Raw genomic sequence first — 27870 nt, forward strand, 5'->3', positions numbered from 1 at the left:
TACAGCTCTGATTGGGTAATTCGTTTTCCACTATGCAAATGTGATGCTCAGAGGTTGTATGGAGGCCGGATGCAAGTCGTCAGGATGGTGCAATGGCGTCAAGGGTCAACAAATATTGTAAAAACAGGTTTTAGTGTCCTGCGGGAAAAGAGCTGGGCGGTTTTATCACAAGTTGACAATGAAAATGTCCAAATAATTAGAAAAGGCCATGAAGAATGTGAATGAAGACCATACCGATTTGTAACGGGACATGTTTGGTGATCCGATGTAGTTCAGCCTTCATCCATAAACACATGACCTAATGGACAGAAATGCACAACGGTTATAGTTAGTCACCTGAAAAGAAAAAACTGATGTAAAACAACATATAAAAACTTTGCTTACCTCATTTTATGCTGTTTGTGCTCCATACTTACTTGCTGGTACTGTGGGTGCATGATGAATTTAAGAAATTTGCTCTTTTTGTGAGGATTGGGGGGTGGGGGTTGAAATGGTCTTTATTCAGCTGTTCAGATTTTTTTGTTTTCAATGCTGCTTTTGCAGCAGAGCTCTCAATATTTTTTTTCTTTTGGTTTTTCTTTTTTTTTGCAGCTGATATTTTTTCTAGACCATTTCAATTCTTTATTTTTTTACATTTCAAAATTAAAGCCAGGAGATGAATCCAGAAGCAAAAACCATTAAAATTGATACATAAAATATGTACACAAAAAGCTACATCCTCATCAGGCTGATTATACTAAGGAAAGCATACAACATGTTTTATAACAACGCTCCAAAAATGCTCTACTGTCGTCTTTGAGATCGAAACATTTCCCGTATTTGTCTCAATCTGTAACATTTTCAGAAATGTTGAAAAGAAATTTGGGTCAACATACTGACCATAAAAAAAAAAAAAAGAAAAACAATGCAGCCGCCAAAAGTTAGTCAATGTTTTGAAACGATACGAAACAAAACGATGACGGCGAGAAATCAAATCATTCATGTTATCTTACATCTCAGTAATTGAAATTCACAGCCTTTTGAGTAACGTTTTCTATTTGCTGCTCAGATTTGATAAGTAAAATAAAAAAAGCCAATGAAATGTAAATCAATATTATTAAAAACAACCATTTCAAAAACACAGAACTCAAGATCCGATGCGCTCGAGTGGTGCAGTGCAGCAGGACTGGACACACGACTTCATCTTCATCTACGCCATGAGCGCGACTCGTTATCGTCTTCCTCTTCATCATCGTCCTGCAGCAGGGAATCGTCCACGAACGAATCCTCTGGAAACTGCAGCCAATCAGAAAACAGACACTCAGAATCAAATGAATGCACAATGACAGTACAAATGTTTCGTGCTTATCCCATGGTACATTCGCTCAGCTATATGTGAGCAGGACTGGTTTATGTTACTTCTACACAAGAACAAGGAAGAAACAGTAATATAAAGTGAGACGTATCCAACATTTATTAAGGTATGTTATAAGGCACAATGCAAAGTTGTTTACACTTGCTCAGCAACATCACAACAGAAAAATTCAATGTAATGTTGTGCGGTCACAGGTTTGCATTAGTTTGTGGCTCATTTAAATAGAACTTAGAGAAAGAAATGCGATAATGCAAACTGAAATTAAGTTTTTGTTTTTAACTTAAGTGGTACATTAAGTTGTGTACAGACACTGATTACTTCATTTGTTATAAATTATCACATTTTTGGGTTGTGTCCATTAGGTTCCAAATAAAAAGAAAATAATATGAAGATCCTTCCAATTTGTCAAGTATTTCACTCAATGGACAATCAAAATATGTATTATCGCAGGACTGTTTAGTGTTTTAGGGTCGGTATATTTTTACATTGTTTTTGTCACTTATGCGCACCAAAGCTGCATTTTACAAAAATACAGTAAAAACAGCAATTTTATGAAATATTATTACAATTTAAAAGTACTTTTTCTATTTTAATATTTTTTAAATGCAATTTATTCCTGTGATCAAAGCTGAATTTTCAGCACCATTACTCCAGTCTTCAGTCACATGACCCTTCAGAAATCATTCTAATATGCTGATTTGCTGCTCAAGAAATATTTCTTATCATTATTACTGAAAATAGTTGTGCTGCTTAATTTATGAAGCTTTGATGAATAGAAACTTCAAAAGAACAGCATTTATGCTTTGTAACAAATGTCTTTACTGTTACTTTTGATCAATTTAACGCACCCTTGCTGAAAAAAAAAAAACAACTTTATTTTATTCTCCAGCAAATATAAATATATTGTAATGTATACAAACGTTAAAATGACTTGAATACATAAGAAAAGTAGTACAAATGAGTAAACCAAACACTCTTAAAGTGAACTGTGATGAAGGGCGTACCTCCTCATCCTCAGGTTCAACTTCATCCGGGTCTGTTGTGTTGAGGGAAGCCGTGGGCTTGTGCCAGGCCAAGCGCAGCTCCTGATTATTTAACCGAACACCATGGATGGCCGCCTGAGGAGCAGAGTTGAAGTTTAGACTCTGCATGAAGGCGTGCATGTATGTGTTTACTGATGTTTATGGGTTATGTCAGTACCTGTTCTGCCTCTGCACGGGTTTTGTATGTAATGATGGCACTAAGACTAGAATCCTCCATCTGGCAATCTTCAATCTCCCCATATTGCTGGAGGTTAGTGGGAGAACCAGTTATGACTCAAAGACATACCTCATAACAGTGTGATGCAACATGCCCTTTAAAGTCACTCACTGCGAAGTGTGGCAGCAGGTCGACTCGATCTGCCTCAGTGAAACCACCGATCTCTAAAGCTCGGGGTCGATGATCCACCACAGCGTGAGTTGGGACTCTTCTCCCGCGTCCTCGGCTCCTCAGGCCCCCCCGACCCCTGCCGTGGGCCCCCCTCCCACGTCCTGGGGTCAGCAGCCCCCTTTTGGCAGCCTGAATGAAAAACTCTTTAAGCTTATATGAGATGTTAAGTAGCACTACAGTGCCACTCAGTGGAAGGACTGAGAATGAGTTTCCGGTTTATAACCTATTCACTACTTGAATAAAAGTTTAATTTCTCATGCTACTAGCACTGCATAATTTCTGGATTGACAATCGTATTTAAATGTGGCTAATGTAATGTGTGATGTTTTTATTTCTCAAAAGAACTCGCTTAGCCACAACATTTTGTTTAGTTGTCTTTTTTTTCTATTTCATATTTTTATACTGGTTCAATGTGATTATAGGTAAATATGATTTTAAACGTTTCTTTTGGTGTTCATTTAGTTAAGTGGTCACTGTGTCTAGATTTCCGTTTTTTAACTGTTGATTTTTTAGCAGTGTTATTTCAGCATCATAGAGATACTAGTACAGTTTTTATTAATATGTTTTGTTACATTTAACTTTAGCTAAAATGTTAGTAATTTTGTTGTGTGCTTTTGTAATTTATATTTATTGTATAATTTTTTGTTTTATATTTATATAAAATTTATTATACATTTATTTCAGTTTTAGTTGTAGTTATTTTTGTACATTAAATTAAACTAAATTAAAATGAGAAATATTGCCTTGGCAACTAGCCGAAATAAGTATTTTATTTTATGTATTGGTTTTGGTTTTTTTTGGGGGTTTGGTTTTAATTTTAGTTTCAGTCAGATAACTATAATGTTTTGTAGTAAGCAATTGTACAGCATGTACTTTGTAACAATAGCTTTTCTATCCAGTCCATGTCTTTTTCACATTTTTTGAGAGCGAATGTAAAAATATCGAGCTATATACAGACTAACGGCTAAATTTGGAAAAAATATAAATGTGCCATATTCTAGCTATAAGAAATAAAGTAAATGTGCGCAAGAATAGAGCTTTTTGTCTCTTTGTAAAATATACCTCCAACTGCAGCTGAGTGTATTTGATCTTGAGTTCAGCAGTGTCCTCTCCTGCCTGGATTTTCTTATAAAGGTCCAACTCAGTGTCCAGGAGCTCCTTTTGAGCCTGAAAACGGAGAAGCATCATATAGGCTACACATGCAGAAAAACTCATTTGTTGATTATGGTGCTTTGGGACTGTGTGTGTACCTGAGCCTTGCTCTTGAGTGTGGTCTTGAGGGCATTAGCACTGGACAGTCCTTTCATCTCCTCCTGTAGTTTGGTGATGCTGCTGGTGAAGGTGGTGAGGGTCTGCATGATCAGAGCTTTATCCTCCGCCTTCATGGACCTGTTCTTCTCCAACTTAGATATCAGCAGCTGAAGACACACACCGGTCTCAGTCACCTCAAAATGCAGTCGTTTATGTACAAAGTCATTAATTTCTCTATCCCTAAATCAAACCCTCACAGAAGCCTGCTGATATTAGAAGTAAAGTGACACTTTGATTTATGAGCTTGTCAAATAGCACAGATCAATTAATGTGCTCTCACAAGACCAAATACTTGTTTCCATCACTAGTTAGCAAGCTGTGACAATGGCAAAAAGCTATTTTTCTAGAGTTTTTATAACCAAGTTCATGCACATTTTTAAACATTTGATCACACTTTTGAGGTAATGAAGTCAGTGCCAGCCTAGTACTATGTTGCAGCTACATATAAGAACATAAAATATAAAAAATTTTACTAGTACTTGAGATAAATCTATTTTCTATTTGAATTTATATTTATTTGGTGCTTAAAAAACTTTTTTTATATTTTCAATGTGGAAAACAGTTGTGCTGCTTCATATTTTTGTGGAAACAGTTGTACATTCAGTATTCTTTGATAAATAGAGTGCAAAAGAATAGCATTTATTCACAAAAAAAATCTTTTATTATAAATGTCTTTACTGAATAAAAGCATTTCCCAAACATTTAAATGGTAGTGTACTTTTTAACTTTAACTTAAAATACACCTAGTTAACAGATAGTGTCACCTAGGAAACAACGAGCATCTTTCTAATTATCATAATATATGAACAAGACAAAAGGACAACAATTAATGCCGCACCTTCTGAGTCTGAATGTGCTTCTCCAAAATCTCCTGTTTCTTTTTCCGAACGTTGTGCTGAAGCTTCAGCGCCTCCTGGTGGAGAATGACAGGACCACATTTACAGTAGTTCAACACTGCTAACACAAGCATAAAACGTGTGACTTGCAGGTTGCTTTTTCCAGCACAATGATACAAACCTGTTTCCTTTTCAGGGCATCTTCTGCGCTGACAGTGGCGCTCCCGAATGGTGCTCCCGAATGGCCAGCTTTCAGTGCAGCTGGGTTATAAACAGTCTTAGTCAGGCCAGTAGATGTGGAAAAGACCTAAAAAAAAAAAAAAAAAAAAAGGGGGGGAAGATTTTACCAAGAGATTTAACTTCAACAAAAGGGCCAGCTTTCAGTGCAGCTGGGTTATAAACAGTCTTAGTCAGGCCAGTAGATGTGGAAAAGACCTAAAAAAAAAATAAAAAAAAAAGGGGGGAAGATTTTACCAAGAGATTTTACATTATATATACACATGTAAAAGGGTCTCAAAAGAAGCCAGTGGGCCACAAGAAGATGGCACTGTTGAATGCATACTCTACACAAACAAGTAATTAGGTCCTTAAAGTGAAAGTGGGAGGTTTATAAGCTGCAACATAGACTAGACTTTCTGATAAAAGTATAAAGCCTCACTATGCAAAACTATGAAAACAAACCTTTCCTCCAAAGCCAGCTGGTTTAGAGAGGCCCAAACGCTCCTTCACTGAAGCCTTGGTTGTATTCTGTAGAGAACAGAAACAGAGACATGCTGAGATCTGAAACAAAGACAAAGAACAAATACAAACGCGCATGATCAGGAAGAGTTTGAGCCACACATTCACCTGTGGAGCGCCGCCGGGGTCGTGTGAGGGTTCAGGGTGGGCTGTGGGCAGGGGTCCGAGCCGGTCTTTCACTGACTGTTTCGGTGTGGTCACCACAGGCTCCTGGGCTGTCTGTATGCTCTACAAACAACAAGCATGGCTCCAACAATCAGATTTTACAGCTGGAACCATCTGATACAGTGGGTACGGAAAGTATTCAGACCCCCTTAAATTTTTCACTCTTTGTTATATTGCAGCCATTTGCTAAAATCATTTAAGTTAATTTTTTTTCCTCATTAATGTACACACAGCACCCCATATTGACAGAAAAACACAGAATTGTTGACATTTTTGTGCTGTGTGTACATTAATGAGGAAAAAAAATTAACTTAAATGATTTTAGCAAATGGCTGCAATATAACAAAGAGTGAAAAATTTAAGGGGGTCTGAATACTTTCCGTACCCACTGTATATGAAACTGATCATGATGTTTGACTAATACACTCAGCAGTCAGATCATGCACAATAAAATGACTCAATACTGTAAGAATTTGTCCTAAAAAGGAATGTGTACTGCAAACTATGTAAGAATTTTTTTGTGTTGTGGAAAGAGGTATTAATACAGCCTGGGTAGTAATTAGTGGATCAATACGTAGCCAAGGTTGATTAATGAGTGAACTGTTCATTGTAGGTTTAATTTGCTTTCGGTTCATGAGTGATTACATTTTTTATTTCTAAAACATTATAATAGGAGCACAGAACAATTTATAAATCAATTTTTAACACATTTAAGTTCAAATACATTTTCAAATTAATTATTTTAATGTTATATAAAATAAATATGAATTGTATTGCTGTGACTGCATTGTGCATGTGAAATAAAACAATGATAAATCTGTTAGCTACTATAAACTAAATTATGATAAACATTGTGATGAATGTAAGTTACTGTCTTGAAATTAAAGTGTTAATATAAACATTTTGATAAGTTTATAAGTACATTAAATTGATTAACATAATAGTGATAAATATAAAAATTGTGATGCGTGTTATTTACTCTCTTAATATAAAATTGTGATAAATCGATAAAAATAGTGATACTCCTTAAAGACAAAAATATTTTATAACAAAAAATTTAATAAATACAATAAAATATGTATTTAATCATAATTCAATTTAAATATACATTTTAGTGGCATCGATCACTAAGAAAATATTGCTTGACCACTAATAGTTCAATTTCCTGGAGAATTTGATACCGGATGTGGAGTGGTGTATGTGTGCTCCACCGCGTCCTCTCTGTGCCAGTGTACTCTGATGAAGCGGTTGTTGAGCACTGCCTCTGTGCTCTGCATGGCCCGTTTGGCTTCTTCAGGGGAGGCAAACTGGATAAGCGCCCCCTCTGGGTCATTATTATATGCCACCTAAAACAGAGGAAATGTGCTTATAAGATCAAAACGATCATGAACATCATATCACATATCACAAATGTTGACTTTTAACCATCACAGTACCTGTAGATTGACGATGGTGCCAAACTTGCTGAAGTGCTCGTTTAGTTTGCTGATGTTGTTGAGTTCAGGAGGAATCTGACGGATGGCCAGTTTGGCGTTTGCTGAAGAGTAGGGCACTCTCCTGTGAAAGCTGGGGTGGTTTGGTTTGTTGAAGTTTGGTCTGTAGAGCGAAAAGAAAAATGCACATTGAGGTCAAATGTAAGTAATGAAACAAACAAATGTATGCAGCACCAAATAATGGATACTTTGTTTGTGTGCACTCAAGCATTTTAATAAACCTCTTTAGAAAGACTGCATTCATATTCAACTATATGCACCCTTTCATGTACCCATTTCACCAGAAAATTATAATTAAATTAAATATTTTATTTTTAAAATTCAGAATATTAAAATGATAAAATATTTGAATGACTGTCTTACTTGTCAAACCAGGGTTTCTTTGCAGGAATCGCTCCACCATGCATTCCTGCTCCTCTCTTCCTGGAGTCTGATTCTAAAACTATCCGAGCGCTGTTGCTGTTTAACATTTTCTCTAAAAGAATTACACACACAAAAAAAGGGAAGTAATGGACAAGAAAATGTGTATTTCAATTCCACAGGAAGAAAAATAAGCAAATTCCTGAAGAGCTGGTTTAGCAGGGAGGCCAGAGCTCACAGTTACCTCTAGGGGGCAGATCCACTTCTCCCATGGTCAAACCAATCAGATTGGGCCGCTGAGCGTTGACTCTGTGTCTGTACATGGGCCGCGAGGTCATGCTGGGGGCTTCAGGATTATACACCTCTGGCTCAAACGAATCTATATATTAGAAAAACAGTGACAGTTGTAATTCCATAATTATAAAATAATAAATAGTAGCATTTTTATTTGGTATGTATACTACCATTCAAAAATTTGGGGTCAGAATGATTCTGTTTTAAAGAAAGAAATGTATACTTTTATTCACCTAGGACGCATTAAATTGATCAAAAGGGACTATAAAGAGATTTATGATGTTACAAAATATTTCAATTTCAAATAAATGCTGTTCTTTTGCACTTCGTATTCATTAAAGGGTTAGTTCACCCAAAATTGAAAATTAGCCCATAAATTACTCACCCTCAAGTCATCCTAGGTGTATATGACTTTCTTCTTTCAGAAGAATCCAGTCGGAGTTATATTAAAAATTGTCTTTGATCTTTCAAGCTGTTTAATGCCACTCAGTGGGTGTTGCATGCATCAGTCCAAAAGAAGTTAAATAAAAAGCGCCCATCCATAAAAACCGACATTCTTCTTTACAAATCCTTGTTTTGTACTTCTAATAAGTGACCGTAGTTTTGTTTTGATCTCTCCCCTGCGATTCCACGTGTGTCACTTCTGAGCAGCGCATGCGCAATGCCGACCTCATACGTCATCCGCCCGGAGCTGCTTCTGTTTAGGACTGTTGGCGCAAGCTACATTAAAGTGATTATTACGTTTTGAATATGGATATTTTTCTTACAAAAACGCATCGATTCACTACAGGAGGCCTTTGTTCACCCCCCCCGGAGCCGTGTGAGACACTTTCTTTTTATGGATGGTTTTTTTTTAATTTAACTTCTTTTGGACTGATGCATGCAACACCCGCTGAGTGCCATGAAACAGCTTGAAAGATCAAAGACTATTTTTAATATAACTCCGATTGGATTCGTCTGAAAGAAGAAAGTCATATACACCTAGGATGACTTGAGGGCGAGTAATTTGTGGGCTAATTTTAATTTTTGGGTGAACTAACCCTTTAAAGATTCCTGAAAATAATGATCATGGCTTCAACAAAACATGAAATAGCACAATTGTTTTCATTATTGATAATAATTAGAAATGTGCAGCAAATCAGCATATCCAAATGATTTCTGAAGGATCATGTGACATTGAAGATGCTGAAAATTTTGTTTTGTCATCACCGGAATAAATTACATTTTTAAATATATTCAAATAGAAAAATTATTTTAAATTGTAATAACATTTCCCAGTTATTATTGTTAATTTTGATCAAACAAATGCAGTCTTGGTGAGCATAAGAGACTTCTTTCAGAATCCATAAAAAAAAAATCTTACCAACCCCAAATCTTTGAACCTTAGTGTAGTTGTGTAATAAGTGAGATAACAGTAATACGGTCATTAATGCAAAATAAATCCCTAAAGTATGACATAAGTCCTATTTACCAGAATGTATTTTACGATTTTTGCTGGCTGATTGTTCATTGTTCCGTGACATATTCCACACTTTTTTAATGCTTTGATTTTCCCTATTCACTTGTATAGTGTTAATCAAAATTTCTTGCACCAAAACTAGTCATAATTTACATAAATCCTCACATGAGTCAGTTAGAATATGTGACCCTGGAGCACAAAACCAGTCTTAAGTCGCTGGGATATATTTGTAGATTTTTCTTTTATGCCAAAAATCATTAGGATATTAAGTAAAGATCATGTTCCATGAAGATATTTTGTAAATGTCCTACCGTAAATATATCAAAACTTCATTTTTGATAAGTAATATGCATTGCTAAGAACTTCATTTGGACAACTTTAAAGGTGATTTTCGACACTTAAGACTGGTTTTGTGGTCCAGGGTCACATATGTCCAGGTTCAAGATATGACAGTCCAGTTGAGTCATCATTGTATTACTCTATTAGACATGACGCATTCATAAGCACTCACCTGAAGTGAAGAGAGATGGTGGAGGCTGGGTGATCGGAGGCCGGACACCTGACGTCACTATAGTGGGCACAGAGCTGGTGATGGAGTTTGGTGGAGCATCCATACCAGAGGGCTGCAGAGCAGGAAGCGGAGGAGGAGGACCTGAAAGAGAGGAACAGAGCATTTATAACATTAAACATTAAAACAAAGTCAAGACCTAGGAAAATGCTTTTCATACCTGCTACAGGTGGTAGGCTGGGTGGCATGGTGCCCGGTGGGGGCACAGGTGGTCTGAGGTTCACTGGTGGAGTCAGGAGTGAGTGAGGGGGCGGCAGGCCAGGAGGAGGTGGGCCGTCTACACCAGGAAGAGGCGGTGGCTGGAAAGGAAGTATGCTGGGAAGATTAACGTCCTCCACCACCACTGGATCACTTCCGTGATCGAAAGGGCACATGTCTCCTCGCATACAGAAGCCTTTTTCTGTCGAGACAACCAAATCAGGATGTTACTGACTTAAAGATTAAAGGTTAGTCTGTAACATACATTGTTCACTGATTAGAGAGTTAAAAATTCTGTACCATCATAGTCACGACAGCGTTTCCTTGGCGGGATGCCTCTGCCGAAGGGCGTGTGGTCCTGTGGGAATTCTGACCAGCTCTCAGTGGTGTTGTTCCCGTGGTGGGTGGGGGCGATGACAGTGATGGTGCTACTGAGGGTGGGCACAGGGAAATGAGCAGAGGAGTTGCCAGGTGTGAGAGGCGTAGCGGTGTAGCCATCAGTGGTCGCGGCCTCCTGACGTTCTGGACGACTGTGCTCGTATTTTGGCTTTCCAGAATCTCGCTCTAGGAGGGCAAGAAAAGTGTTCAACAGGAGCATGACAAAGTGAGCACTGTAAATGTTGTGAAAATGTGTGGGGCTTTTTTTATTTTAATGCAAGTAAGTATACTACAGTTAAAAAGAGGTCCGTTTTTTGGTACAATTAATACTTTTATTTAGCAAGGATGCATTATACTGATCAAAAGTGACAAACACATTTACAATGTTACAAAAGATTTACATTTAAAATAAATACTGTTTTTTTTTTTACTTTCTTTAAAGAATACTGTAAATAATTTCAGTTTCCACAAAAATACTAAGCATATGCTCAGCATATGAGAATGATTTTAGAAGAATCATGTGACACTGAAGATGCTGAAAATTCAGCTATGACACCACAGGAATAAATTACATTTCAAATTTATAAAATAAAATAAATGTAAAAAACATTATTTTAGCTTGTATTAATATTTTACAGCATTACTGTTTTTAATATGTGACCCTGGACCACAAAACCAGTCTTAACTGTATTGAGATTTGTCATCTGAAAGCTGAATAAATAAGCTTTCCATGGATGTATGGTTTGTTAGGATAGGACAATATTTGGCCGAGATACAACTATTTGATAATCTGGAATCTGAGGGTGCAAAAAAAATCAAAATATTGAGAAAATCGCCTTTAAAGCTGTCCAAATGAAGTCCTTAGCAATGCGTATCACTAATCAAAAATGAAGTTTTGATACATTTACAGTAGGAAATGTACAAAATATCTTTATGGAACATGATCTTTACTAGGGATGCACCGAATGTTCGGCAACCGAAATTATTCGCCAGTAATCATCCCTATATCATCCCTAGTAAAGATCATGTTACAATATGAGTACAATACAACATGAGAGAAAAGACCGAGTAAACTGTACTGAACAATGACGTGACGCTATCAAATAGCAACCAGCGTAGAGTGACACCGTGTCTACACCGGACGCTACAGTTGTCCTGTCGCGCCGCAACAGCTAAAAAGTCTGTCTACACTGGACTACACAAAGCGACCGTTGAAAATCATTTGAAATTTGTCAATAAGTCATAAATAGAACGCGGCAGCAGTTTTCTGTCGGGGATTTGTCGTGTCGCGCCGCATCCAGTGTAGACAGCATCACTGATTATAATGAGTTCTATAGTATTTTGTCGCGCCGCGCCGCTCGCATCCAGTGTAGACACGGTGTGATAGGCGCACACTCTTTATGCACACATGTCAGCGGTGTGGAAGCATTTAAACTGTCCGAGAAAGACGCAAAAATCATTACAAGCACCGACAGCGAGAGACTGTTTACTACTGCATCGCATGTCTTCAATGAAAAGAGGAAGGGGTGATTGTTGCTGGTTACTGTATGATGATTGAAATCGCAAAATGGCCTTAAACAATTAGTAAATAAACTGCAGAACGTTATGTTTTCTAAAGCACGCACGAATTGCATGTATTCTGACAGCACTGCACAAACTCATGGCGGATCTGCTTGTTAACCAGGGTTCAAAGTCCAAAGCGCGAGGAAAATCTGCGCTAAACCGTTTTAAAAGGAGTCTCTTCTCAGCAAGGCTACTTTTATTTGTACAGTAAAAAAAAATACATGCATGATTCAAGAAGGGGGTCTGATGGCCAAAAAAAATATTATTTTACTAACTTATTAATTTTAAGTTAAATTGTGCTTTGTTGGTATAATGTCTGCTAGAATGTTAAAAATGTTCAGTGTTAAATATTTTTAAATAGTTTTTTTAATTGATTTTTTCATTGAAAAGCAAGACAAAACAGTAAAAAGCACATTTTGGCTATTTAATTTATGCAATGGTGAAAAAAAATTGGCAAAATACATGGGGAAAAAAACTCCCGTGTTCGGTATTCGGCCTTCGGCCCAGTGTTACATCCTTATGATTTTTGGCATAAAAGAAAAATCGATAATTTTGACCCATACAATGTATTGTTGGCTATTGCTACAAATATACCCGTACTACTTATGACTACTTATGGTTTTGTGGTCCAGGGTCACATATATTTTCGATCAAATAAATGCAGCCTTGTTGAATATGAGACTTCTTTCAAAAACCTTCTAAAAATCTTACATTCTTCAAACTTTTTTTTTTTTACTTATATACGTAAGAACTAAAACTACTGGTTTTGGCTCAAGTATTTTAGGTAGAAATATTCCATGCAGTCTCTATTAATATGAGTTACAAAATATAAGCACTTACATAAATCTGTTTTAGACTGTGGAGACGTGCTGAAATCGCGTTTGGTCTCATACTGTATCGCGTACCTTGACAGTGTCGTGCGCTTTGCTTGTGATAAACAGGAAAGTGTGTCCAGCTGAATTCAATTTGAGTTTTGTTAAACGAATAAAAAAGAAGCTTAGTTTACCGCGGAAGCGGTCGTGTGAAGACCGAAGAGTGTAAAGACCATCGACTCCACCGGGCACGGACACCGGCAAAGGATAAGTATCGCTTTTTATTTCTCCTCTTTCCTACTACTTGTTTCACTTCTGTTTCAGTTTTTTATAACCATTTCTTACTATGTGTCAGTAAGTTTTAGCATGTGTGTTTGGCTCAGTGTTATTTTTTTAGGATTACTGATAAACTAATGTAGTTTGATTTGTATTAGTTATCTATTTTAGTTTTAGTTACAGTTGTAATAATGTTGTCATTTTATTAGTCTTTTATTATGTCTATATAGGTTTTTATTAAGTTTTATTTTTATTTAATTTGAGTTATTACAGTACTTCAACATACAAAATGGAAATGAAATAATATATATATACTGAATGTATTTATATATATATATATATATATCTTTGGATAAAAGCGTCTGCTAAATGGCTAAAAGTAAAAGTAAGACAAAGCATAGCAAAAATTATTTCATGTCAACTACACGCATAAAAATTCAAATATGAGAATAAACCTAATCACTAAAGTAAAGTGACGCCTCACCTCTGCTTCTGCTTCTAGAGCGACTGCGTGTGCGAGATCGTGATCGGCTGCGGTCCCGCTCTCTGTCCCGGTCACGAGTGCGGTCCTTACTCCAGCTGCGACTACGACTGCGACTGCGTTCTCTCCTGCGGTTATAACGTTCCCTGTACAAGTCCCTTCTGGGAGGGTTACGGTCATACTCTCGCTTCCTGGAACGGTCATCTTTCTTGTGGTCGTCTACTCTCCTGTAATTTAATTGGAATAGAATCAGAATCAGAATCAGCTTTATTGCCAGATATGTTTACACATACGAGGAATTTGTTTTCGTGACAGAAGCTTCCACTGTAACAGAATGACAGTGACAGAACAAAAAAACACAGATAATAAAAAATAAAAATAAATAAAATATAGTAAAATAAGGAATAAAAATATACAAATCGACAATTGTATGTACAGGTATATAACAATAGACAGTTGTATGTACAGGTATATTATGTGCAAATTGAGTATGTGTGTTAGATAAATAGTGTATGAGTGAAAATTATAGTGAATAAATAGTGTGTGTTCCACAGTTATTGTCAAGTGTTCATGAGATGGATTACTACATTATAGAAGAGAAAATATGAAGATAGTTAACAAGGTGGCTTAAGAGATGTGTGTATGTGGCATTTTGGGAAAGTTAAATCGTATGCAATATTTAATGTTATTCTCACCTGCTGTCTCGGCTGTATCTGGAGCTAGACGGAGGACTGTGGTTTATTCTCCTTGAGAATTTCTTTTCTCGATCCTCATCTCGGCTGGGCTGCTTATGCAAAAGTCACCACAGAAATCAATACCATCAAGCACAAAATAAATTTCACAACGTACACTACCGCTTAAAAGTTTGGGGTCTGTAATAATGATCTTCTGTTCAGCAAGGCTGCATTTATTTGATCAAAAACAGTAAAAATATTAATATTGTAAAGTATTATTAAGATTAAAAATAATTGTTTTGCATTTATTCTTGTGATGCAAAGCTGAAATTTCAGCATCATTACTCCAGTCTTCAGTGTCACATGATCCTTCAGAAATCATTCTAATACGCTGATCTGTTGCTCAAGAAACATGTCTTATTATCATGTTGTAAACAGTTATGCTGCTTGACAATTTGTGTTTCTTTGATGCAAAGAAATTTCAAAAGAACAGTAACAGTAACTTTCTTATTTTAGCATTATAAATGTCTTTAGTGTCACTTTTGATCAATTTAAAGTGCACTTGCTGAATACGAGTATTAATTTATTTATTAATACGGACCCCACATTTTTAAACGGTAGTATAGGATTATTCAAAAGGTTGATCTTATGTGATTGTTTTGTGTTACCTCCTCTCTCTTTGTTTCATCTTTCTCCGTGCGCTGGTGAGTTTCAGTTCTGCTTGCAGAAGTCGGCAGCTCTGGTTGAGGTAGGTAACTCTTTGCGTTCACAGCTTCAAAAAGTTTGTCCACAAATATCTGCGTTTCTGCAAGCAAAAGCAAATGAATGTAGATGCATGTGCATATATGCTTGTAGTGTTACTCTGTCAGAACTGAATCTCTGAAGCTGTCTTGGAAGCAACATGGAATTGAAGCGGCTGTTATGCAAATCATGTCTAAAAACTAATGACAACCACCTTGATATGATCCTACTAGTTAGTGACCTTCATCTGGTTTGAGCAAAAGAACTGCATATATTCAGATCATTAATAGAGTTGAATTATACCTTTCTGAAGAAATACATCCAACTGGTCCATGCACAGTGCTTTCAACTCCTTCTCGGATTTATCTTTCTTCACCAAGGCAACCACATATTTCGCAAGAGCAGAAGGGTCAGCATCACATCTGCAGGACAGACATATACACTTCAGTTACATTAAACCCAAATTATGACATAAGGATCTGTTCTCGACGCTTATTTGACAACCTACAACATCTTTACAGCAAGTTTAGATCATCTGTATAATAGATACAACTTACAATTACTGGTAACTCGTGATTACTAGGATAACCAAGTGCAAGCATTATAGTCAATAGAATGTAAAACCAATATACAAAAAGAGCAAGTGCATTTGTCAATAATAAAGTCATATAAAACTAAAGTCACTGACATTCAGGGAGATTTGAATCATTTTCAGCAGCAGCATCACTTACATGGGTTCAAGAGTCTTCGAGAGCCACGTCTTCAAGGCATCGAGGTTTTCAATGATCATTTTTCAGAGGAGGCCTGTTTGTTCTGCAGTTATGCCCCTGTGAGAGTGACCGACAACAGTGAGTTTACCGTCTGCAACGTAACGTAGTGTGTTTGTACTGTCAGGCCTCAATCACTCGCCGCCCTCATAAACTCCGACTGGAATATCACATCTAGTTGTACACCAGCCAGGGAAGACAGCCGGTAACGGGAAGCTTAGATGCGGTCTTTACTTTAGGAGTTATCGGGGATGGTTTCTGTGCGCATGTGAACGAACTGTCCGCCACACTTTCAGCTCTTTCTTACTTTTCGAGAAATGGCGACTGCTCTCGCGGGCAAATCTCGCGAGAGTCCGCCGCCGCACACAGTCACTTCCAGAGAGTTTCTTAAAGGGGTCGCTGCGGTGTGAAGGCAGCATTTTACAAAACAGATACTATATGAAAAAGTATGTTTTATTTAAATAAATAATTCAACTTTTGAGTCATTTGAATATATTTGTTTATTACATTGGCTCGAAATATATATTCACAAATAACAAAACTGAGCAATACTAACATACTATTTGCCTATTAGTTTCTTTTATAATATAATTAGTCTAATTTTTTATGATGACATATACCCTTGTAGTGTTCTAATGTTCTTTATTAATTTTACTATTGTCTGTAATTTTACAAAATATAAATAAATACTTCATATCATGGATTTGTATCAGACATGGTTCCGTTTCACACTAAAATATATTTGTCATATTTTTTTATTAAAATAAATCTAATGATGCACACAGAAGCATACACTGACTCCTAAATAAAATGATACATGATAGTGTAAATATTCACTACGATTAATTGTAATGTTATAACATTACACAATCAATAATATTTTTATTGAATTATTTAATTGACACACAACTTAAAATAAACACGTCACTGTGACTTTTCAACAGGGCTTTAATGATAAATTTTCACGTATAACAAAGCAGTTTCTCTGTACAGATCAAGGAGACATTTAAAACAATCTCTTACAATTTGTCGTACCTGGAAAGTGCAAAAACAATACAATTCATAAACAGAAATCAAATTCATGCTGTACATTTCATACTGGATTCATAAATAAGCACAGATATACACACACATCCATTAGTGACGACTAAATCAAAAGCAGCTCAGTAAATCACAGGACTGCTGAAGTTTGTCTGGTTCCCGCAGAAACCGTGGCTGTCCACAGGGGTCACGAAAGGTCATGCTGTAGAGTTCAGATCATGGAGACTAATTTGCATGACGACAGAATAAAAAAGGCACTCCATTCATTTAATTAAAGGAAGAGAATCACATATACATACAAACAGACATGTGAATAAAATCAGCCACCTCTGGGATTTACATTACATTGACAGTCTAAAAAAAATAGAATAAATGCAAAGAAATCAAAGCATTAATTTAGATCTCTTGGTATAACTTATTTCCAAAGCAACCAGCAGATGCAGGGAGCACTTTGCGATAGGAAATGAACATAACTCATCCCGATTCAGACTTCAAATCTAAACGTCAGCACCACAGCAAACTAAAGCACATATATGGAAGAACATACAACACACAAAACTATATGAACATCCTGATAAAGACATCTGCATTTTGGTATTAGTATCTTCATTAACGTCTTCATATCGCTTATAAGTTTCCAAACAACCAACCTTTAGTAAAGGAATGAATGTTGTCACTCTAAGACATTAGTGTAAGAAAATGAGACACAAACTAAACCCTTACAAAAATACAATGGTAATTATAGTTTCCACCACAATACCAGTTATTATCACTATACTAAGTCTAGTAATTTAGTACTTTTCACACACTTGTGACTATAAAAGGAATTTTGCTGGAAACTATGATCACTATGGTACATTCTTGTAAAGGAAACGCATACATCTCCAGCCTACGGTGAAGAAATAAAAACTGCATAAGCAGAATTCAGATGTCAATCAGTAACTGAATTCTCTAGAAGGCTTGGATGTTTACCTGCATAGTAAACGAAGACTGCATGGCTTAGAAATATAAAAGAGAAGGGGAAACAGCGTCTCACCTGACTTATGCTGCATTGGTTCTAGCTGTCCCGCGGTACACAAGTACCTCCTCTCTATGTAGTGCTCGGTTTGGATACTAGGAAGACTGCGGAGCAGCGATTAGCCAGTGGAATGCTTCAGAGGGACGAACTGTATTGCTTACTGTCGTGTCTCACAAAGCCCTTCGAAACTTCTCCCCCTTTGTATTTGTAGTGTTTCAGATGCAACAAATCTATAAACCAAACTAGAACGGTAGAATGGTTATAAAACTATTTGCATGGACATCCACGACAAAATGAAATCTTGCATTCTTCATTGAAATAACTGCATCACAATTCAAGTAATGAATGACAACATTCAACAGTTACGCACAATAAAAATCAGCGTTCGCACCCTACAGATGTCAGTTTTGCTATAAAATATGTTTGTCTGTTGGAACAGAATACGTCATGCGTATTATACTGATGTACAATATCATCCCCTTTTCGAGGTCTGTGCAAGAGCAAGACTGTGCAAATAAATAATGCCTGTGTCCACTAATAAAACAACCTATGAAATATGACAAGGCCACTAAAGAAACAAATAACTGGACACATACTCAACACACATGTGAACGTAGACATGACAAAAACATGTTGTAATGATGCTGATGATGATGTTGATAACAGTGTGTTAATGATGATTAACTAAATGGGCGTGGCACATGTGGTGGAAAACGACAGAGAGGGCGGAGTCAGGAGGGTCAACATTAGGGTTTTCACAGAATTCAGACACATGTAGTTAGATGGTGCCTGCACCAGTCCAACTACACGAGGGAACACGCATCCGTTTGGCTCAACACACACACAGATTTGCATACAGGTGCTAAAAAGTCCTTCATATTGTTTCAGCAAGAGGAGAGAGCCATCCTCCCATCTGAAACGATGGATTTGGGTGATTGACAGGGCAGTGGGCCAATCAGGCAGGAGGGCTGTGATTTAGGGGCGGGGTCAGGGTTGCTCTTGGGTGTGATACTCCGTTTCCCCAGACGAGATCTGAGTGAGACGCTTACTGGAGCCCCAGAGTTTCCTCGTAATCTGGCCAGAACGCATCTGAGGAACGGAGAGGAGAGGGAAGTGAAGGATAAAAGTAAAGAGGAGGTGAACAGTGGGGGGAAAAAAGATGATTGATGAGTGCATGTGAGATCACCTGTGTTGTATTCATTTTGAGGTTAGTGCAAAATCAAAATGTGCATTTCAAGTGAAGTAACTCAAAAAAGAAGATGAGATAAGAAAATTATAACACCGCCCTGCATTATATTTGCTGAATGAAAGACGTGCTTCTCACTAATTGGGCTGCTGATTCCAAAAATAGTGCCCGGTTTGCTTAAAGGTGGGGTAAGCGATTTTTCAAAAACACTTTAGAAAACTGATTCGGGCCGAAAAGCAAAACAAACTTGTAGGCTTACCCCACCTTTAAGCACGTCACTTTTCTCAAAAAATATGATGTGCATTTTGACAACCATTTGTAAGGTGAAGAGGTCTTGTATTATCCCTTAAAAATGCCACAAAGACATAATAATATCTTCCTGTGAACCAGGTTATGACTATCTGTTCAATTTCCAGCCAATTTTTACATGTATGAATGATTCTGAAGACATTATTTTATGCCTAATCCTGATTTCAAGGTAAATGCAAACATGAGCCAGATGTTTTCTGCTACATCTGTGGGTGTTATACTACATCCAAAAAGCAAAAGAAAAGTATACATTTTGTGAAAAAAGCTTATTTTGTAAAGTTCTTTGACATTAAATGGAGTATTATGTTAAATGAAACATTTTGAATACATGTTTTGTCATTAAATCCGAAAACTTTTGACACTTGACTGAGTGCTATTTTTGGTAATGCATTCTTATTTTGTGGAAGAACTGTACATGATGGAAAGTTGTTATTGATATTTTTGAACTCAGCATAATCCAGTCACATAATAATATTCCTTTTTTTGCAAATCAGGATGCAGGGCTGTGTAATTGTATGTACTGACTGTGTGTATTCAAACCCTTTAAGTCTGAACTGATATTATTTTATGTCAGAAACATACTCTACACAAACATACAAAACACAGATGCTTGGAAGAATGCATTGTAAGCTCGTGGTCCCGTTGCACAAATGTGCGACAGATTGAAATCGGCAAACTGAGTCAGTGTTTTCCATTCTTCCGTCTGAGGCAGAGACTACGTTCATCTTAAAGGGGTCATATGATGCTTTTTTAAAGATCATTATTTGGTGTATTTGGTGTAACAGAATATGTTGACATGCTTTAATGTTCAAAAAACACATTATTTTTCAAATACTGTACATTATTGTAGGTCCTCTATGCCCCGCCTCTCTCAAACGCTTCGTTTTCTACAAAGTCCCTCCTTCCGACAAGCGCAGTCTGCTCTGATTGGCCAGCTGACCCAGTGCATTGTGATTGGCCGAACACTGCAAGCACTCGTCGGAAATGTAACGCCCCTTACCATAATCGCGAGCTTCATCTTTCAAAATAAATGTAAAGACAGAGCCTGAAAGGGGAACTGTGCGTGACAGACACAGTGATGAAGCTGATATTTGTTTGCAGTACACAAGCCACGGTTAAGACAGCTGACTCCACTGTGATGTGACCCTGTCTCTCCTCTCTCTCTCTCTCTCTCTCGCGCACACACACAAACTAATCTCAGAACTCAAGGGGGCGATAGAGTTCACATCAAACAATGTGCGATAATTTAAGGAATTAGCTACATTATAGCACCCCTTGTGGCAATGTGGTGAATGAAAAAATAATGAGTAAATGTATCGCAATATACTGGTACTGACAATAACCATGATATTTTAAAAATGAAATACTGATATAATATCAATAGCATCGGTTACTTCACATTTTGCAAAACACTGATGTGTAAAATTGAGTTTGTGTAGCTAGAAGCGTGTTCACATTCTCATGTAGAGTATTTTTCAGGCTGTATTTTCCATTTAAATTCATCTAATGTAGAAACCCAAATGTTGCTATACAAGCTAGTGATATTTAAGAAAAAATCCTTGAGAACGCTTTGCACTGTTTGGAATATTCAAAAATAGCTTCAGTGTTTGGCATGAATACCTGTGCATTCAGTCACATCGAAAACTTGTTTTTTTTTTTGTTAACCAAAAAAAATTAAGAAAAACCATCAAAACCCTTCTCTAATGATTTCACAGTATTACAATTATTCTAGAATGAGTGTGACACCACGAGTTTATTTTATTCTATTATTACTATCATTATTATTCTATCGTTATATCGTATTATTACTAGCATTGTTAGTAGTATCATGAGGGTTTGGTTTGGTTAGGTTACAACTCCAACTGCTAAGAGAAAACTGAAACCAACAGCAAACTTATTTAAAAACATTTACACTTCACACAAACACCACTGATTACTCAACAGATGCTCAAGATAAAAATCCTTGGCAACAGTTTCAATGCATTGTTATGTCATTACTATGCTCATGATGAGTGTACTGTTTATGTTTTTATGTTACTGATTGATTGATTGACTGATAGTTTGGGGACAAAATTGATGAAAAGTGTTCTCAGAAGTTAGCTAAATCTGATAATACCACTTTGGGCTTCTCTTCAAAAGTGTTTTTTTTTTAGGGGAAGAGTTATGGTTTGGGGTTTGGATAGTCCCCACTTAGATAGCTAGGTAAACGTGTGCACTTTATGTATCTGAACTTGACTTGTATGTATTTCTCTCAGATGATGTCGGGGCTGAACGTGTTCTGGTCTCTGAGATGCAGCAGGCGTGCGGGCGATCGCACACGCAGCGTGTGCATGAGAGGCGAGCCCTCCATCCTCTGGGTGATGTAGTTCCTGAAGGAGTTTTTTACCTCGGCGGGTTTCCCCACGCCCACCACGATCAGCTTGCCGTCATCGAGGCCCACCAGAACGTGAGACTGCTCCTTGGTCACTGACACGCACCGGATGGGCACCCGCATCGCCATCGGCGACACGCACAGAGCCAGGCTGCCATGGAAACCAAGAGAGAGGCGGCGTTAGGATCAAGCTCAAGGAACAGACATTCTTACAATCCGACCCAAGAAGATATTTTGAAGAATGACCAAACAGTTTGACTTCCATAGTATTTTTTTTCCCATTACCAACATTCTTCAAAGTATCGTCGTTTGTGTTCAGCAGACGAAAGAAAGTCATAGAGGTTTGAGGGTGAGTAAATACAATAGAGTTGAACTATCCTTTAATAAAGTGCAACAGGCAGGTTCTGGAAGTAAAAGTCTCAATGATTGTTTTTAAATGCTAGCTTAAACTATTAAAGACAGACCACCTGGAAACTGTGAGGTTGTTAATCAATGGTACATGCTTTCGTTAAGGCCATCGGCCTACATTATTTCAACTTATTTTTTAAATAATTGTGTTTAACAGTGAAATTCCTGGTGAGATTCCAATTCTGCAAAGAAACCTTCACCTATCAGAATCACAACAAACAAATTGCATAAAAACTCACAAAAATCAGCATATTAGAATGATTTCTGAAGGATCATGTGACACTGAAGACTGGAGTAATGATGCTGAAAATTCAGCTTTGCATCACTGGAATAAATTACATTTTAAAATATATTCTAATAGAAATGTATTTTAAATTGTAATAATATTTCACAATATTATTGTTTTTACTGCATTTTGATCAAATAAATGCAGCTTTGATGAGCAGAAGAGACTAAAAACATTAAAAAATCATTGTTTCCAAACTTTTGAGAAGTACTGTAGGTATGTATATATATGTTTTGCAATAAATATAAAATATATTGTTTGTATATATGTAATCAAAAGAAGCCTATGAAGCACTGTAAATCATGCTCTAATCATTCTTAAACAACTATATATTATGCAATAAATAAATCAGATTCTTTCAATATTTAATCAGTAGTTTTTAAATTAGATTAATTGATTCCCCTCATAGCTGGTTGGTTTAGTTCATGACGTAAAGCATTTAAATGAAGACTATTTTAAAATCCCAACAGGAGTAATTCATGGAAAAAAACTCTTCCGGAACCAAAGCAGCTGGGAAAAGTTGGTACTGCTGCAATATCTAGATATGACTCGGTTACCTCAGTGCATGCGTGTTCTTTCAAACATTTCATCATTCACCAGTAACACATTGTAATAATGACACTCAAGAGCCACTTCAACTGCTGAAACTATTGTTTCGATGTGTGTTAAAAATATGAAAAAAGCAGCAGATTATGGTTTACAGGTTTACCTGTACAGATCTCTGACAGACAGGAACCCCTGCTCGCTGCCAATGACCACATGTTCTCCTGAAACACACATGTCTGTCACCTGCTCCTTCAGAGGTGCGCTGCACAGGTGCTTCCCGTTCACAGAGTACAGGTGCAGGGCATTCTTATCCTGAACACACACACAACACAGCACAAAGAGGCTCGGTTTACACGGGCACAGAAATGTGTGTGGAGAAGGGGAACTGAACTGTGTGTTTTGATACCTTCAGTGTGGCTTTGCCCTCTATACAGGTGTGCACCACTAGATGTCCCTCCCAGGACACAGCCAGGTGCATGATGGACACGGAAATAAAAAAAGTTATTTTAAATTTTTTTTAAATAAAGTTTTTACTGTATTAAATAAATGCAGCCTTAGTGAGCATATGACACTTCTTTCAAAAACATTTCTAACAGTATCTCTAACATCATTTTTTGAACAGTAGTGTATCATTATATACAATAAACACATGATTAAGACAATAAAATACTTCATATTTAGGAATGAACCTTCTATAGGAAGTCATTTGAAGACGACTGATCATGTGGCTTTTCCAAGAGAACAGAACATACCTGCTGTAGCACCTGCCACACCATACAGGTGGTGTCTCTAGAGCCAGAGATCAGGTGAATCCCAAAGTGATCTGTGGCCAGGCACGTTACGATGTCTGCCGGGACAGAAAAAAAAAACAAAAAAAAACGCACACACACACAAATATCCAAAGTTAGCAGATTTGTTTCCAGAAGGTTAAAGTTAGAACATACAGTACAATCTGGATGTGCCTATTCAAGGGAAAGTATGAAGGGGGAAAAAACAGCAGAGGAAGGTCAAGAGAAGCAGTTTCCAGTACCCATGTGGCGGATGTGCTGCCCCACTGTTTTGCCCTTTACGAGAGACGTCACTCTCAGGCTGTTGTCCCAGTGGCCTCCACTGAAGAGCAACTTCCCGTCATGAGACACAACAAACAGGCGAGCTGTGACTTCAACCCCTGGAGAGAACGGCCCTGCTAGAAACCTCTGAGTCCTACAGAGAGAGAGAGTGTGCTTGCTGATGTGTTGGTTATTGCCACAAGTGCAGGGCAGCTACAGTACAAACAGGACGTGAGAACGTTAACCGTCAGAGAGACTCACTTTACACCGGCTACGGTGGGGTCTTTGATGAAGGTGAAATAGTTGGATATGTTCTTGTCGTAGGGCAGCCAGCCGTGAGTTCCCATCAAGCAGTTCTGGCTCAGCGTTACCTTGATAACCCAAAAACACATTATTTATGAGGGTATCAAAGATTTCATAACCAAAACTTCAGAGGGCATTAAAGACAATGTGGAATGGCATGTGTATTTGTAATGCATTTATTTATAATTTAAGTCATGCTATCACTGTAAAAAAAAATTTCTTTGTTAGGGTGATCATAAAATTATTTGAGTCAAAATTATTTTATTTATATAAATATTATTATTTTATATTTATATATTTCATTACACTGTGCACTTAATAATTGTGCACATTAAGACCAGTGTCATAAGAAAAGAAAGAAAAAAAAACTTTGTAATGCATTTATTTATAATTTAAGTCATGCTATTACTGTAAATATAAACTCTGTTAGGGTGATCATAAAATTATTTGAGTCAAAATTATTTTATTTATATAAATATTCTTTTATATTTATATATTTCATTATACTGTGCACTTAATAATTGTGCACATTAAGACCAATGTCATAAGAAAAAAAACAAAAAAACAAAACTATGTTAGGGTGATCAGAACCTAATTATTACATGGCTGCTTATAAAAAAAAATCCAATAAATAAAAATGTATTTATTTATTAAAATGCAATAATTGTGCACATTAAGACCAATGTCATAAGAAAAAAAACAAAAAAACAAAACTATGTTAGGGTGATCAGAACCTAATTATTACATGGCTGCTTATAAAAAAAAATCCAATAAATAAAAATGTATTTATTTATTAAAATGCAATAATTGTGCACATTAAGACCAATGTCATAAGAAAAAAAACAAAAAAACAAAACTATGTTAGGGTGATCAGAACCTAATTATTACATGGCTGCTTATAAAAAAAATTTATTTCTTTATTTAAAGATTTGAGTCAAATTATTATATACATTTATATAATTATTATTATTTTTTATTTTCATATTTATATAATTTATTACAACTTGCAGAGGGACATTAAAAAAAAGATAGATCAGGACCCTGACAGTATTACTATCACTTATCATATGGCTGATTACTAAATAAAATAAAAAAACTCAATTTTATTTATTCATTTTAAAATTATAAGAAAATTATCTAATGTTTTTTTTATATTTATCTAAATATTATTTTATATAATTTTATCACAATGTACACTGATTGATTGTGCACAATAAGGGACCAGGTACATTAATAAAAAAATTAATAAAATAGGGCCTATTGTAAGATGTATTGTCTGTAATTGTCCTATTTGTCTGTAAGACGTAGCTAATCAAGCCCAGACTTACCAGAGTATCTGGACTCCCCTGTGAGATAAATGAATGTGATTGGTTCTTAGGGACAACGGCTTTAACCAGTGGCACATTATCACTGATGCCCTAAAACACAGAGATGAAACTCCATCAGTCCACAGAACAACATCTACACAAACACATAAAGCACTGCTAACTCAGTCACCTCAATGAAGAAGGATTTGAGCTCAGTGAGGTGCTCGAATATGTTGAGAGGACAGGAGTCTAGACGGGTTCTCCTCTTCTCCAGCTCCTCCGGAGAGAGACGCATGGGATGGGGCTCCTAAAAGCAAATGAACACGCACACCATCTTATCAAACAACAAATACTCTGTCATGTTTACGTCATCTTATGATCTCTATTTAAGCTTCTTCTAACACCGTCTGTCTGTGTGGAGAAGCATTAGAGTGCCGTACCTTCAGTAACTGGCACGGTGTCTGTCCAAAATTACTGATCATGCCTTCTAGAGCCTTCCTCTCTTTCTCATCTGTGATGGCATCCAGATCAACAGCCCCTAAAACAACCACAGACAGTGTGGTAAGACAAGTATGGTAGCAAAGGATATCAGCCACATCATGACTTGTATGTTTAGCTACCTTCATATGTGCAGTAGTAGAAGACATTAAGGGCCTCCACTGCAGCCGGGCCCCTCTGTTTATAGCCGAAGATCAGATCGATCCATTCATGCAGGTGGGCCGACACATACTCGGATTCCTGAGCACAGACGAATATCATCTACATCAACAAAACGGTCACACGATATGCTTCCAAACCTGAGGCCATCAGTCATTATGAGAGGAATCTGCCAGGAGGAGACTGGGAAGCACTCTTGTGTTGTTCTACTTTTGTAACCTTTCACGAAGCCATTTCTCACTGCTTCAGGCTTTAATAGGATAGAAGTGGCGAAGGAATTGAGAAGAAGAACAGAAACAGATACTGAGAGTGGGCCGTATTCAATTACACATCCCTCCCTGGAGGCTCTCTATTGAGGTTAGTGGGGAAGAGCTGTGATGAGGTCATCAGAAATGGGCTCACCAGGGCTTTGCGGTGCTTGTAGATGAAATCCTCGGGGGATTTGGCCCATTTAGGCAGGATGACATCATTTACCCTCTCTTTAGAGATCTGTAAGCGACCCAGGTCATATCCTGCAACAGTGAGAGAGAGAATGAGATGATACAATATAAAGGAGTCTGAGTGGAAGGGAATGTTACACTTTGTTGGTTAAAACATGAAGTGCCATTGACTCACATTCGATTTTCAAACAGTTTGAAACAGTGGCTAAGCTATTTATTTCTACTTGAGATTTTGTGAATATTGCCCATTTAAGGTCATGAGTGTGCCTGCAAAGTTTTGACACAGATGTGTTTTAGAACAACAAGTTTTGTGTGCAACATATTGACTCCTCCCCCCCCATTGGTTTCTATGCAATCTGCCAAAACCTCTGCCAACACTTTGAAAAACAGCAAAGAATCAGGTGAGGAAAAATTGTAGCTTGTTAAACACTAAAATATGAAATACATGAGAACTTGTTTAATTTTAAAACCCAAAGTTTACTCAAAAGACGACTTGTGTTCTGACTTACCAAAGGAAAATTCACTGTTAATTTGTCAAAACTCAAACTCAAAGGATGTTTATGGTTTGTGTGTACCCTCAACAAGGGTTTGACAACCAGACAGCAAAAAGCAGAGCAATTTACAAATAGCAATAAATACTACTTACACTAAGCACAAATAATGTTATATAATATTTATACATGCATGTGGTTATTTGCACCTTTGTGCAAATAAACCATTATTGGGCCATTAGGCCTCTAATCATTAGGCCACGGGGAAGTCGTGGCCTAATGGTTAGAGAGTCGGACTCGTAACCCAAAGGTTGCGGGTTCGAGTCTCGTACCGGCAGGGATTGTAGGTGGGGGGAGTGAATGTACAGCGCTCTCTCCCACCTTCAATACCACGACTGAGGTGCCCTTGAGCAAGGCACTGAACTGCAGCAAAAAAATTGGCTGCCCACTGCTCCGGGTGTGTGTTCACTGCTGTGTGTGTGCACTTAGGATGGGATAAATACAGAGCACTAATTCCGAGTATGGGTCACCATACTTGGCCACATGCCACGTCACTTTC

General features: G+C 37.1%; 2 protein-coding genes across 2 annotated transcripts in view; both read right to left on the reverse strand.

The window, feature by feature from the left end:
• Positions 1-638: 638 nt before the first annotated feature.
• On the reverse strand, positions 639-15928 carry rbm26 (RNA binding motif protein 26). The gene is made up of 22 exons (XM_016560863.1): positions 15864-15928; positions 15436-15554; positions 15060-15196; positions 14413-14501; positions 13721-13944; positions 10508-10771; positions 10170-10409; positions 9953-10093; positions 7933-8067; positions 7692-7803; positions 7272-7431; positions 7017-7181; positions 5779-5898; positions 5614-5679; positions 5114-5239; positions 4935-5009; positions 4036-4203; positions 3848-3952; positions 2726-2914; positions 2555-2641; positions 2359-2472; positions 639-1275 (listed from the first exon to the last, which is right to left on the reverse strand). Exons 1-22 carry the CDS (start codon positions 15920-15922, stop codon positions 1186-1188), a joined length of 2985 nt encoding a protein of 994 aa, XP_016416349.1. The 5' UTR covers positions 15923-15928; the 3' UTR covers positions 639-1185.
• A 901-nt stretch (positions 15929-16829) lies between these two features.
• nbeal1 (neurobeachin-like 1) overlaps positions 16830-27870 on the reverse strand; it is a 68271-nt gene continuing 57230 nt past the window's right edge. Inside the window, exons 42-53 of the mRNA XM_016560904.1 lie at positions 26783-26892; positions 26344-26461; positions 26164-26261; positions 25914-26030; positions 25745-25834; positions 24375-24484; positions 24095-24267; positions 23782-23911; positions 23471-23555; positions 23228-23376; positions 21840-21975; positions 16830-19047 (exon numbers count right to left, since the gene is read on the reverse strand). Of these exons, the coding sequence (XP_016416390.1) occupies positions 18946-19047; positions 21840-21975; positions 23228-23376; positions 23471-23555; positions 23782-23911; positions 24095-24267; positions 24375-24484; positions 25745-25834; positions 25914-26030; positions 26164-26261; positions 26344-26461; positions 26783-26892 (1418 nt within the window). The 3' untranslated portion in view covers positions 16830-18945. The remainder of the gene's footprint in view (positions 19048-21839; positions 21976-23227; positions 23377-23470; positions 23556-23781; positions 23912-24094; positions 24268-24374; positions 24485-25744; positions 25835-25913; positions 26031-26163; positions 26262-26343; positions 26462-26782; positions 26893-27870) is intronic.

The sequence above is a fragment of the Sinocyclocheilus rhinocerous genome, unplaced genomic scaffold, assembly GCF_001515625.1.
Source record: "Sinocyclocheilus rhinocerous isolate Xijiao unplaced genomic scaffold, SAMN03320098_v1.1 scaffold588, whole genome shotgun sequence".
NCBI lineage: Eukaryota > Metazoa > Chordata > Actinopteri > Cypriniformes > Cyprinidae > Sinocyclocheilus > Sinocyclocheilus rhinocerous.

Bases quoted from the DNA above. Each gene is read 5' to 3' on its own strand.
- rbm26 (XM_016560863.1), bottom strand. From the start codon at position 15,922: ATGATCATTGAAAACCTCGATGCCTTGAAGACGTGGCTCTCGAAGACT. The intron at 15,555-15,863 runs GTAAGTGATGCT...TCTGTCCTGCAG, and splicing joins TCGAAGACTCTTGAACCCAT to ATGTGATGCTGACCCTTCTG. The intron at 10,094-10,169 runs GTATGAAAAGCA...CCTCTCTTTCAG, and splicing joins CAGCCTACCACCTGTAGCAG to GTCCTCCTCCTCCGCTTCCT.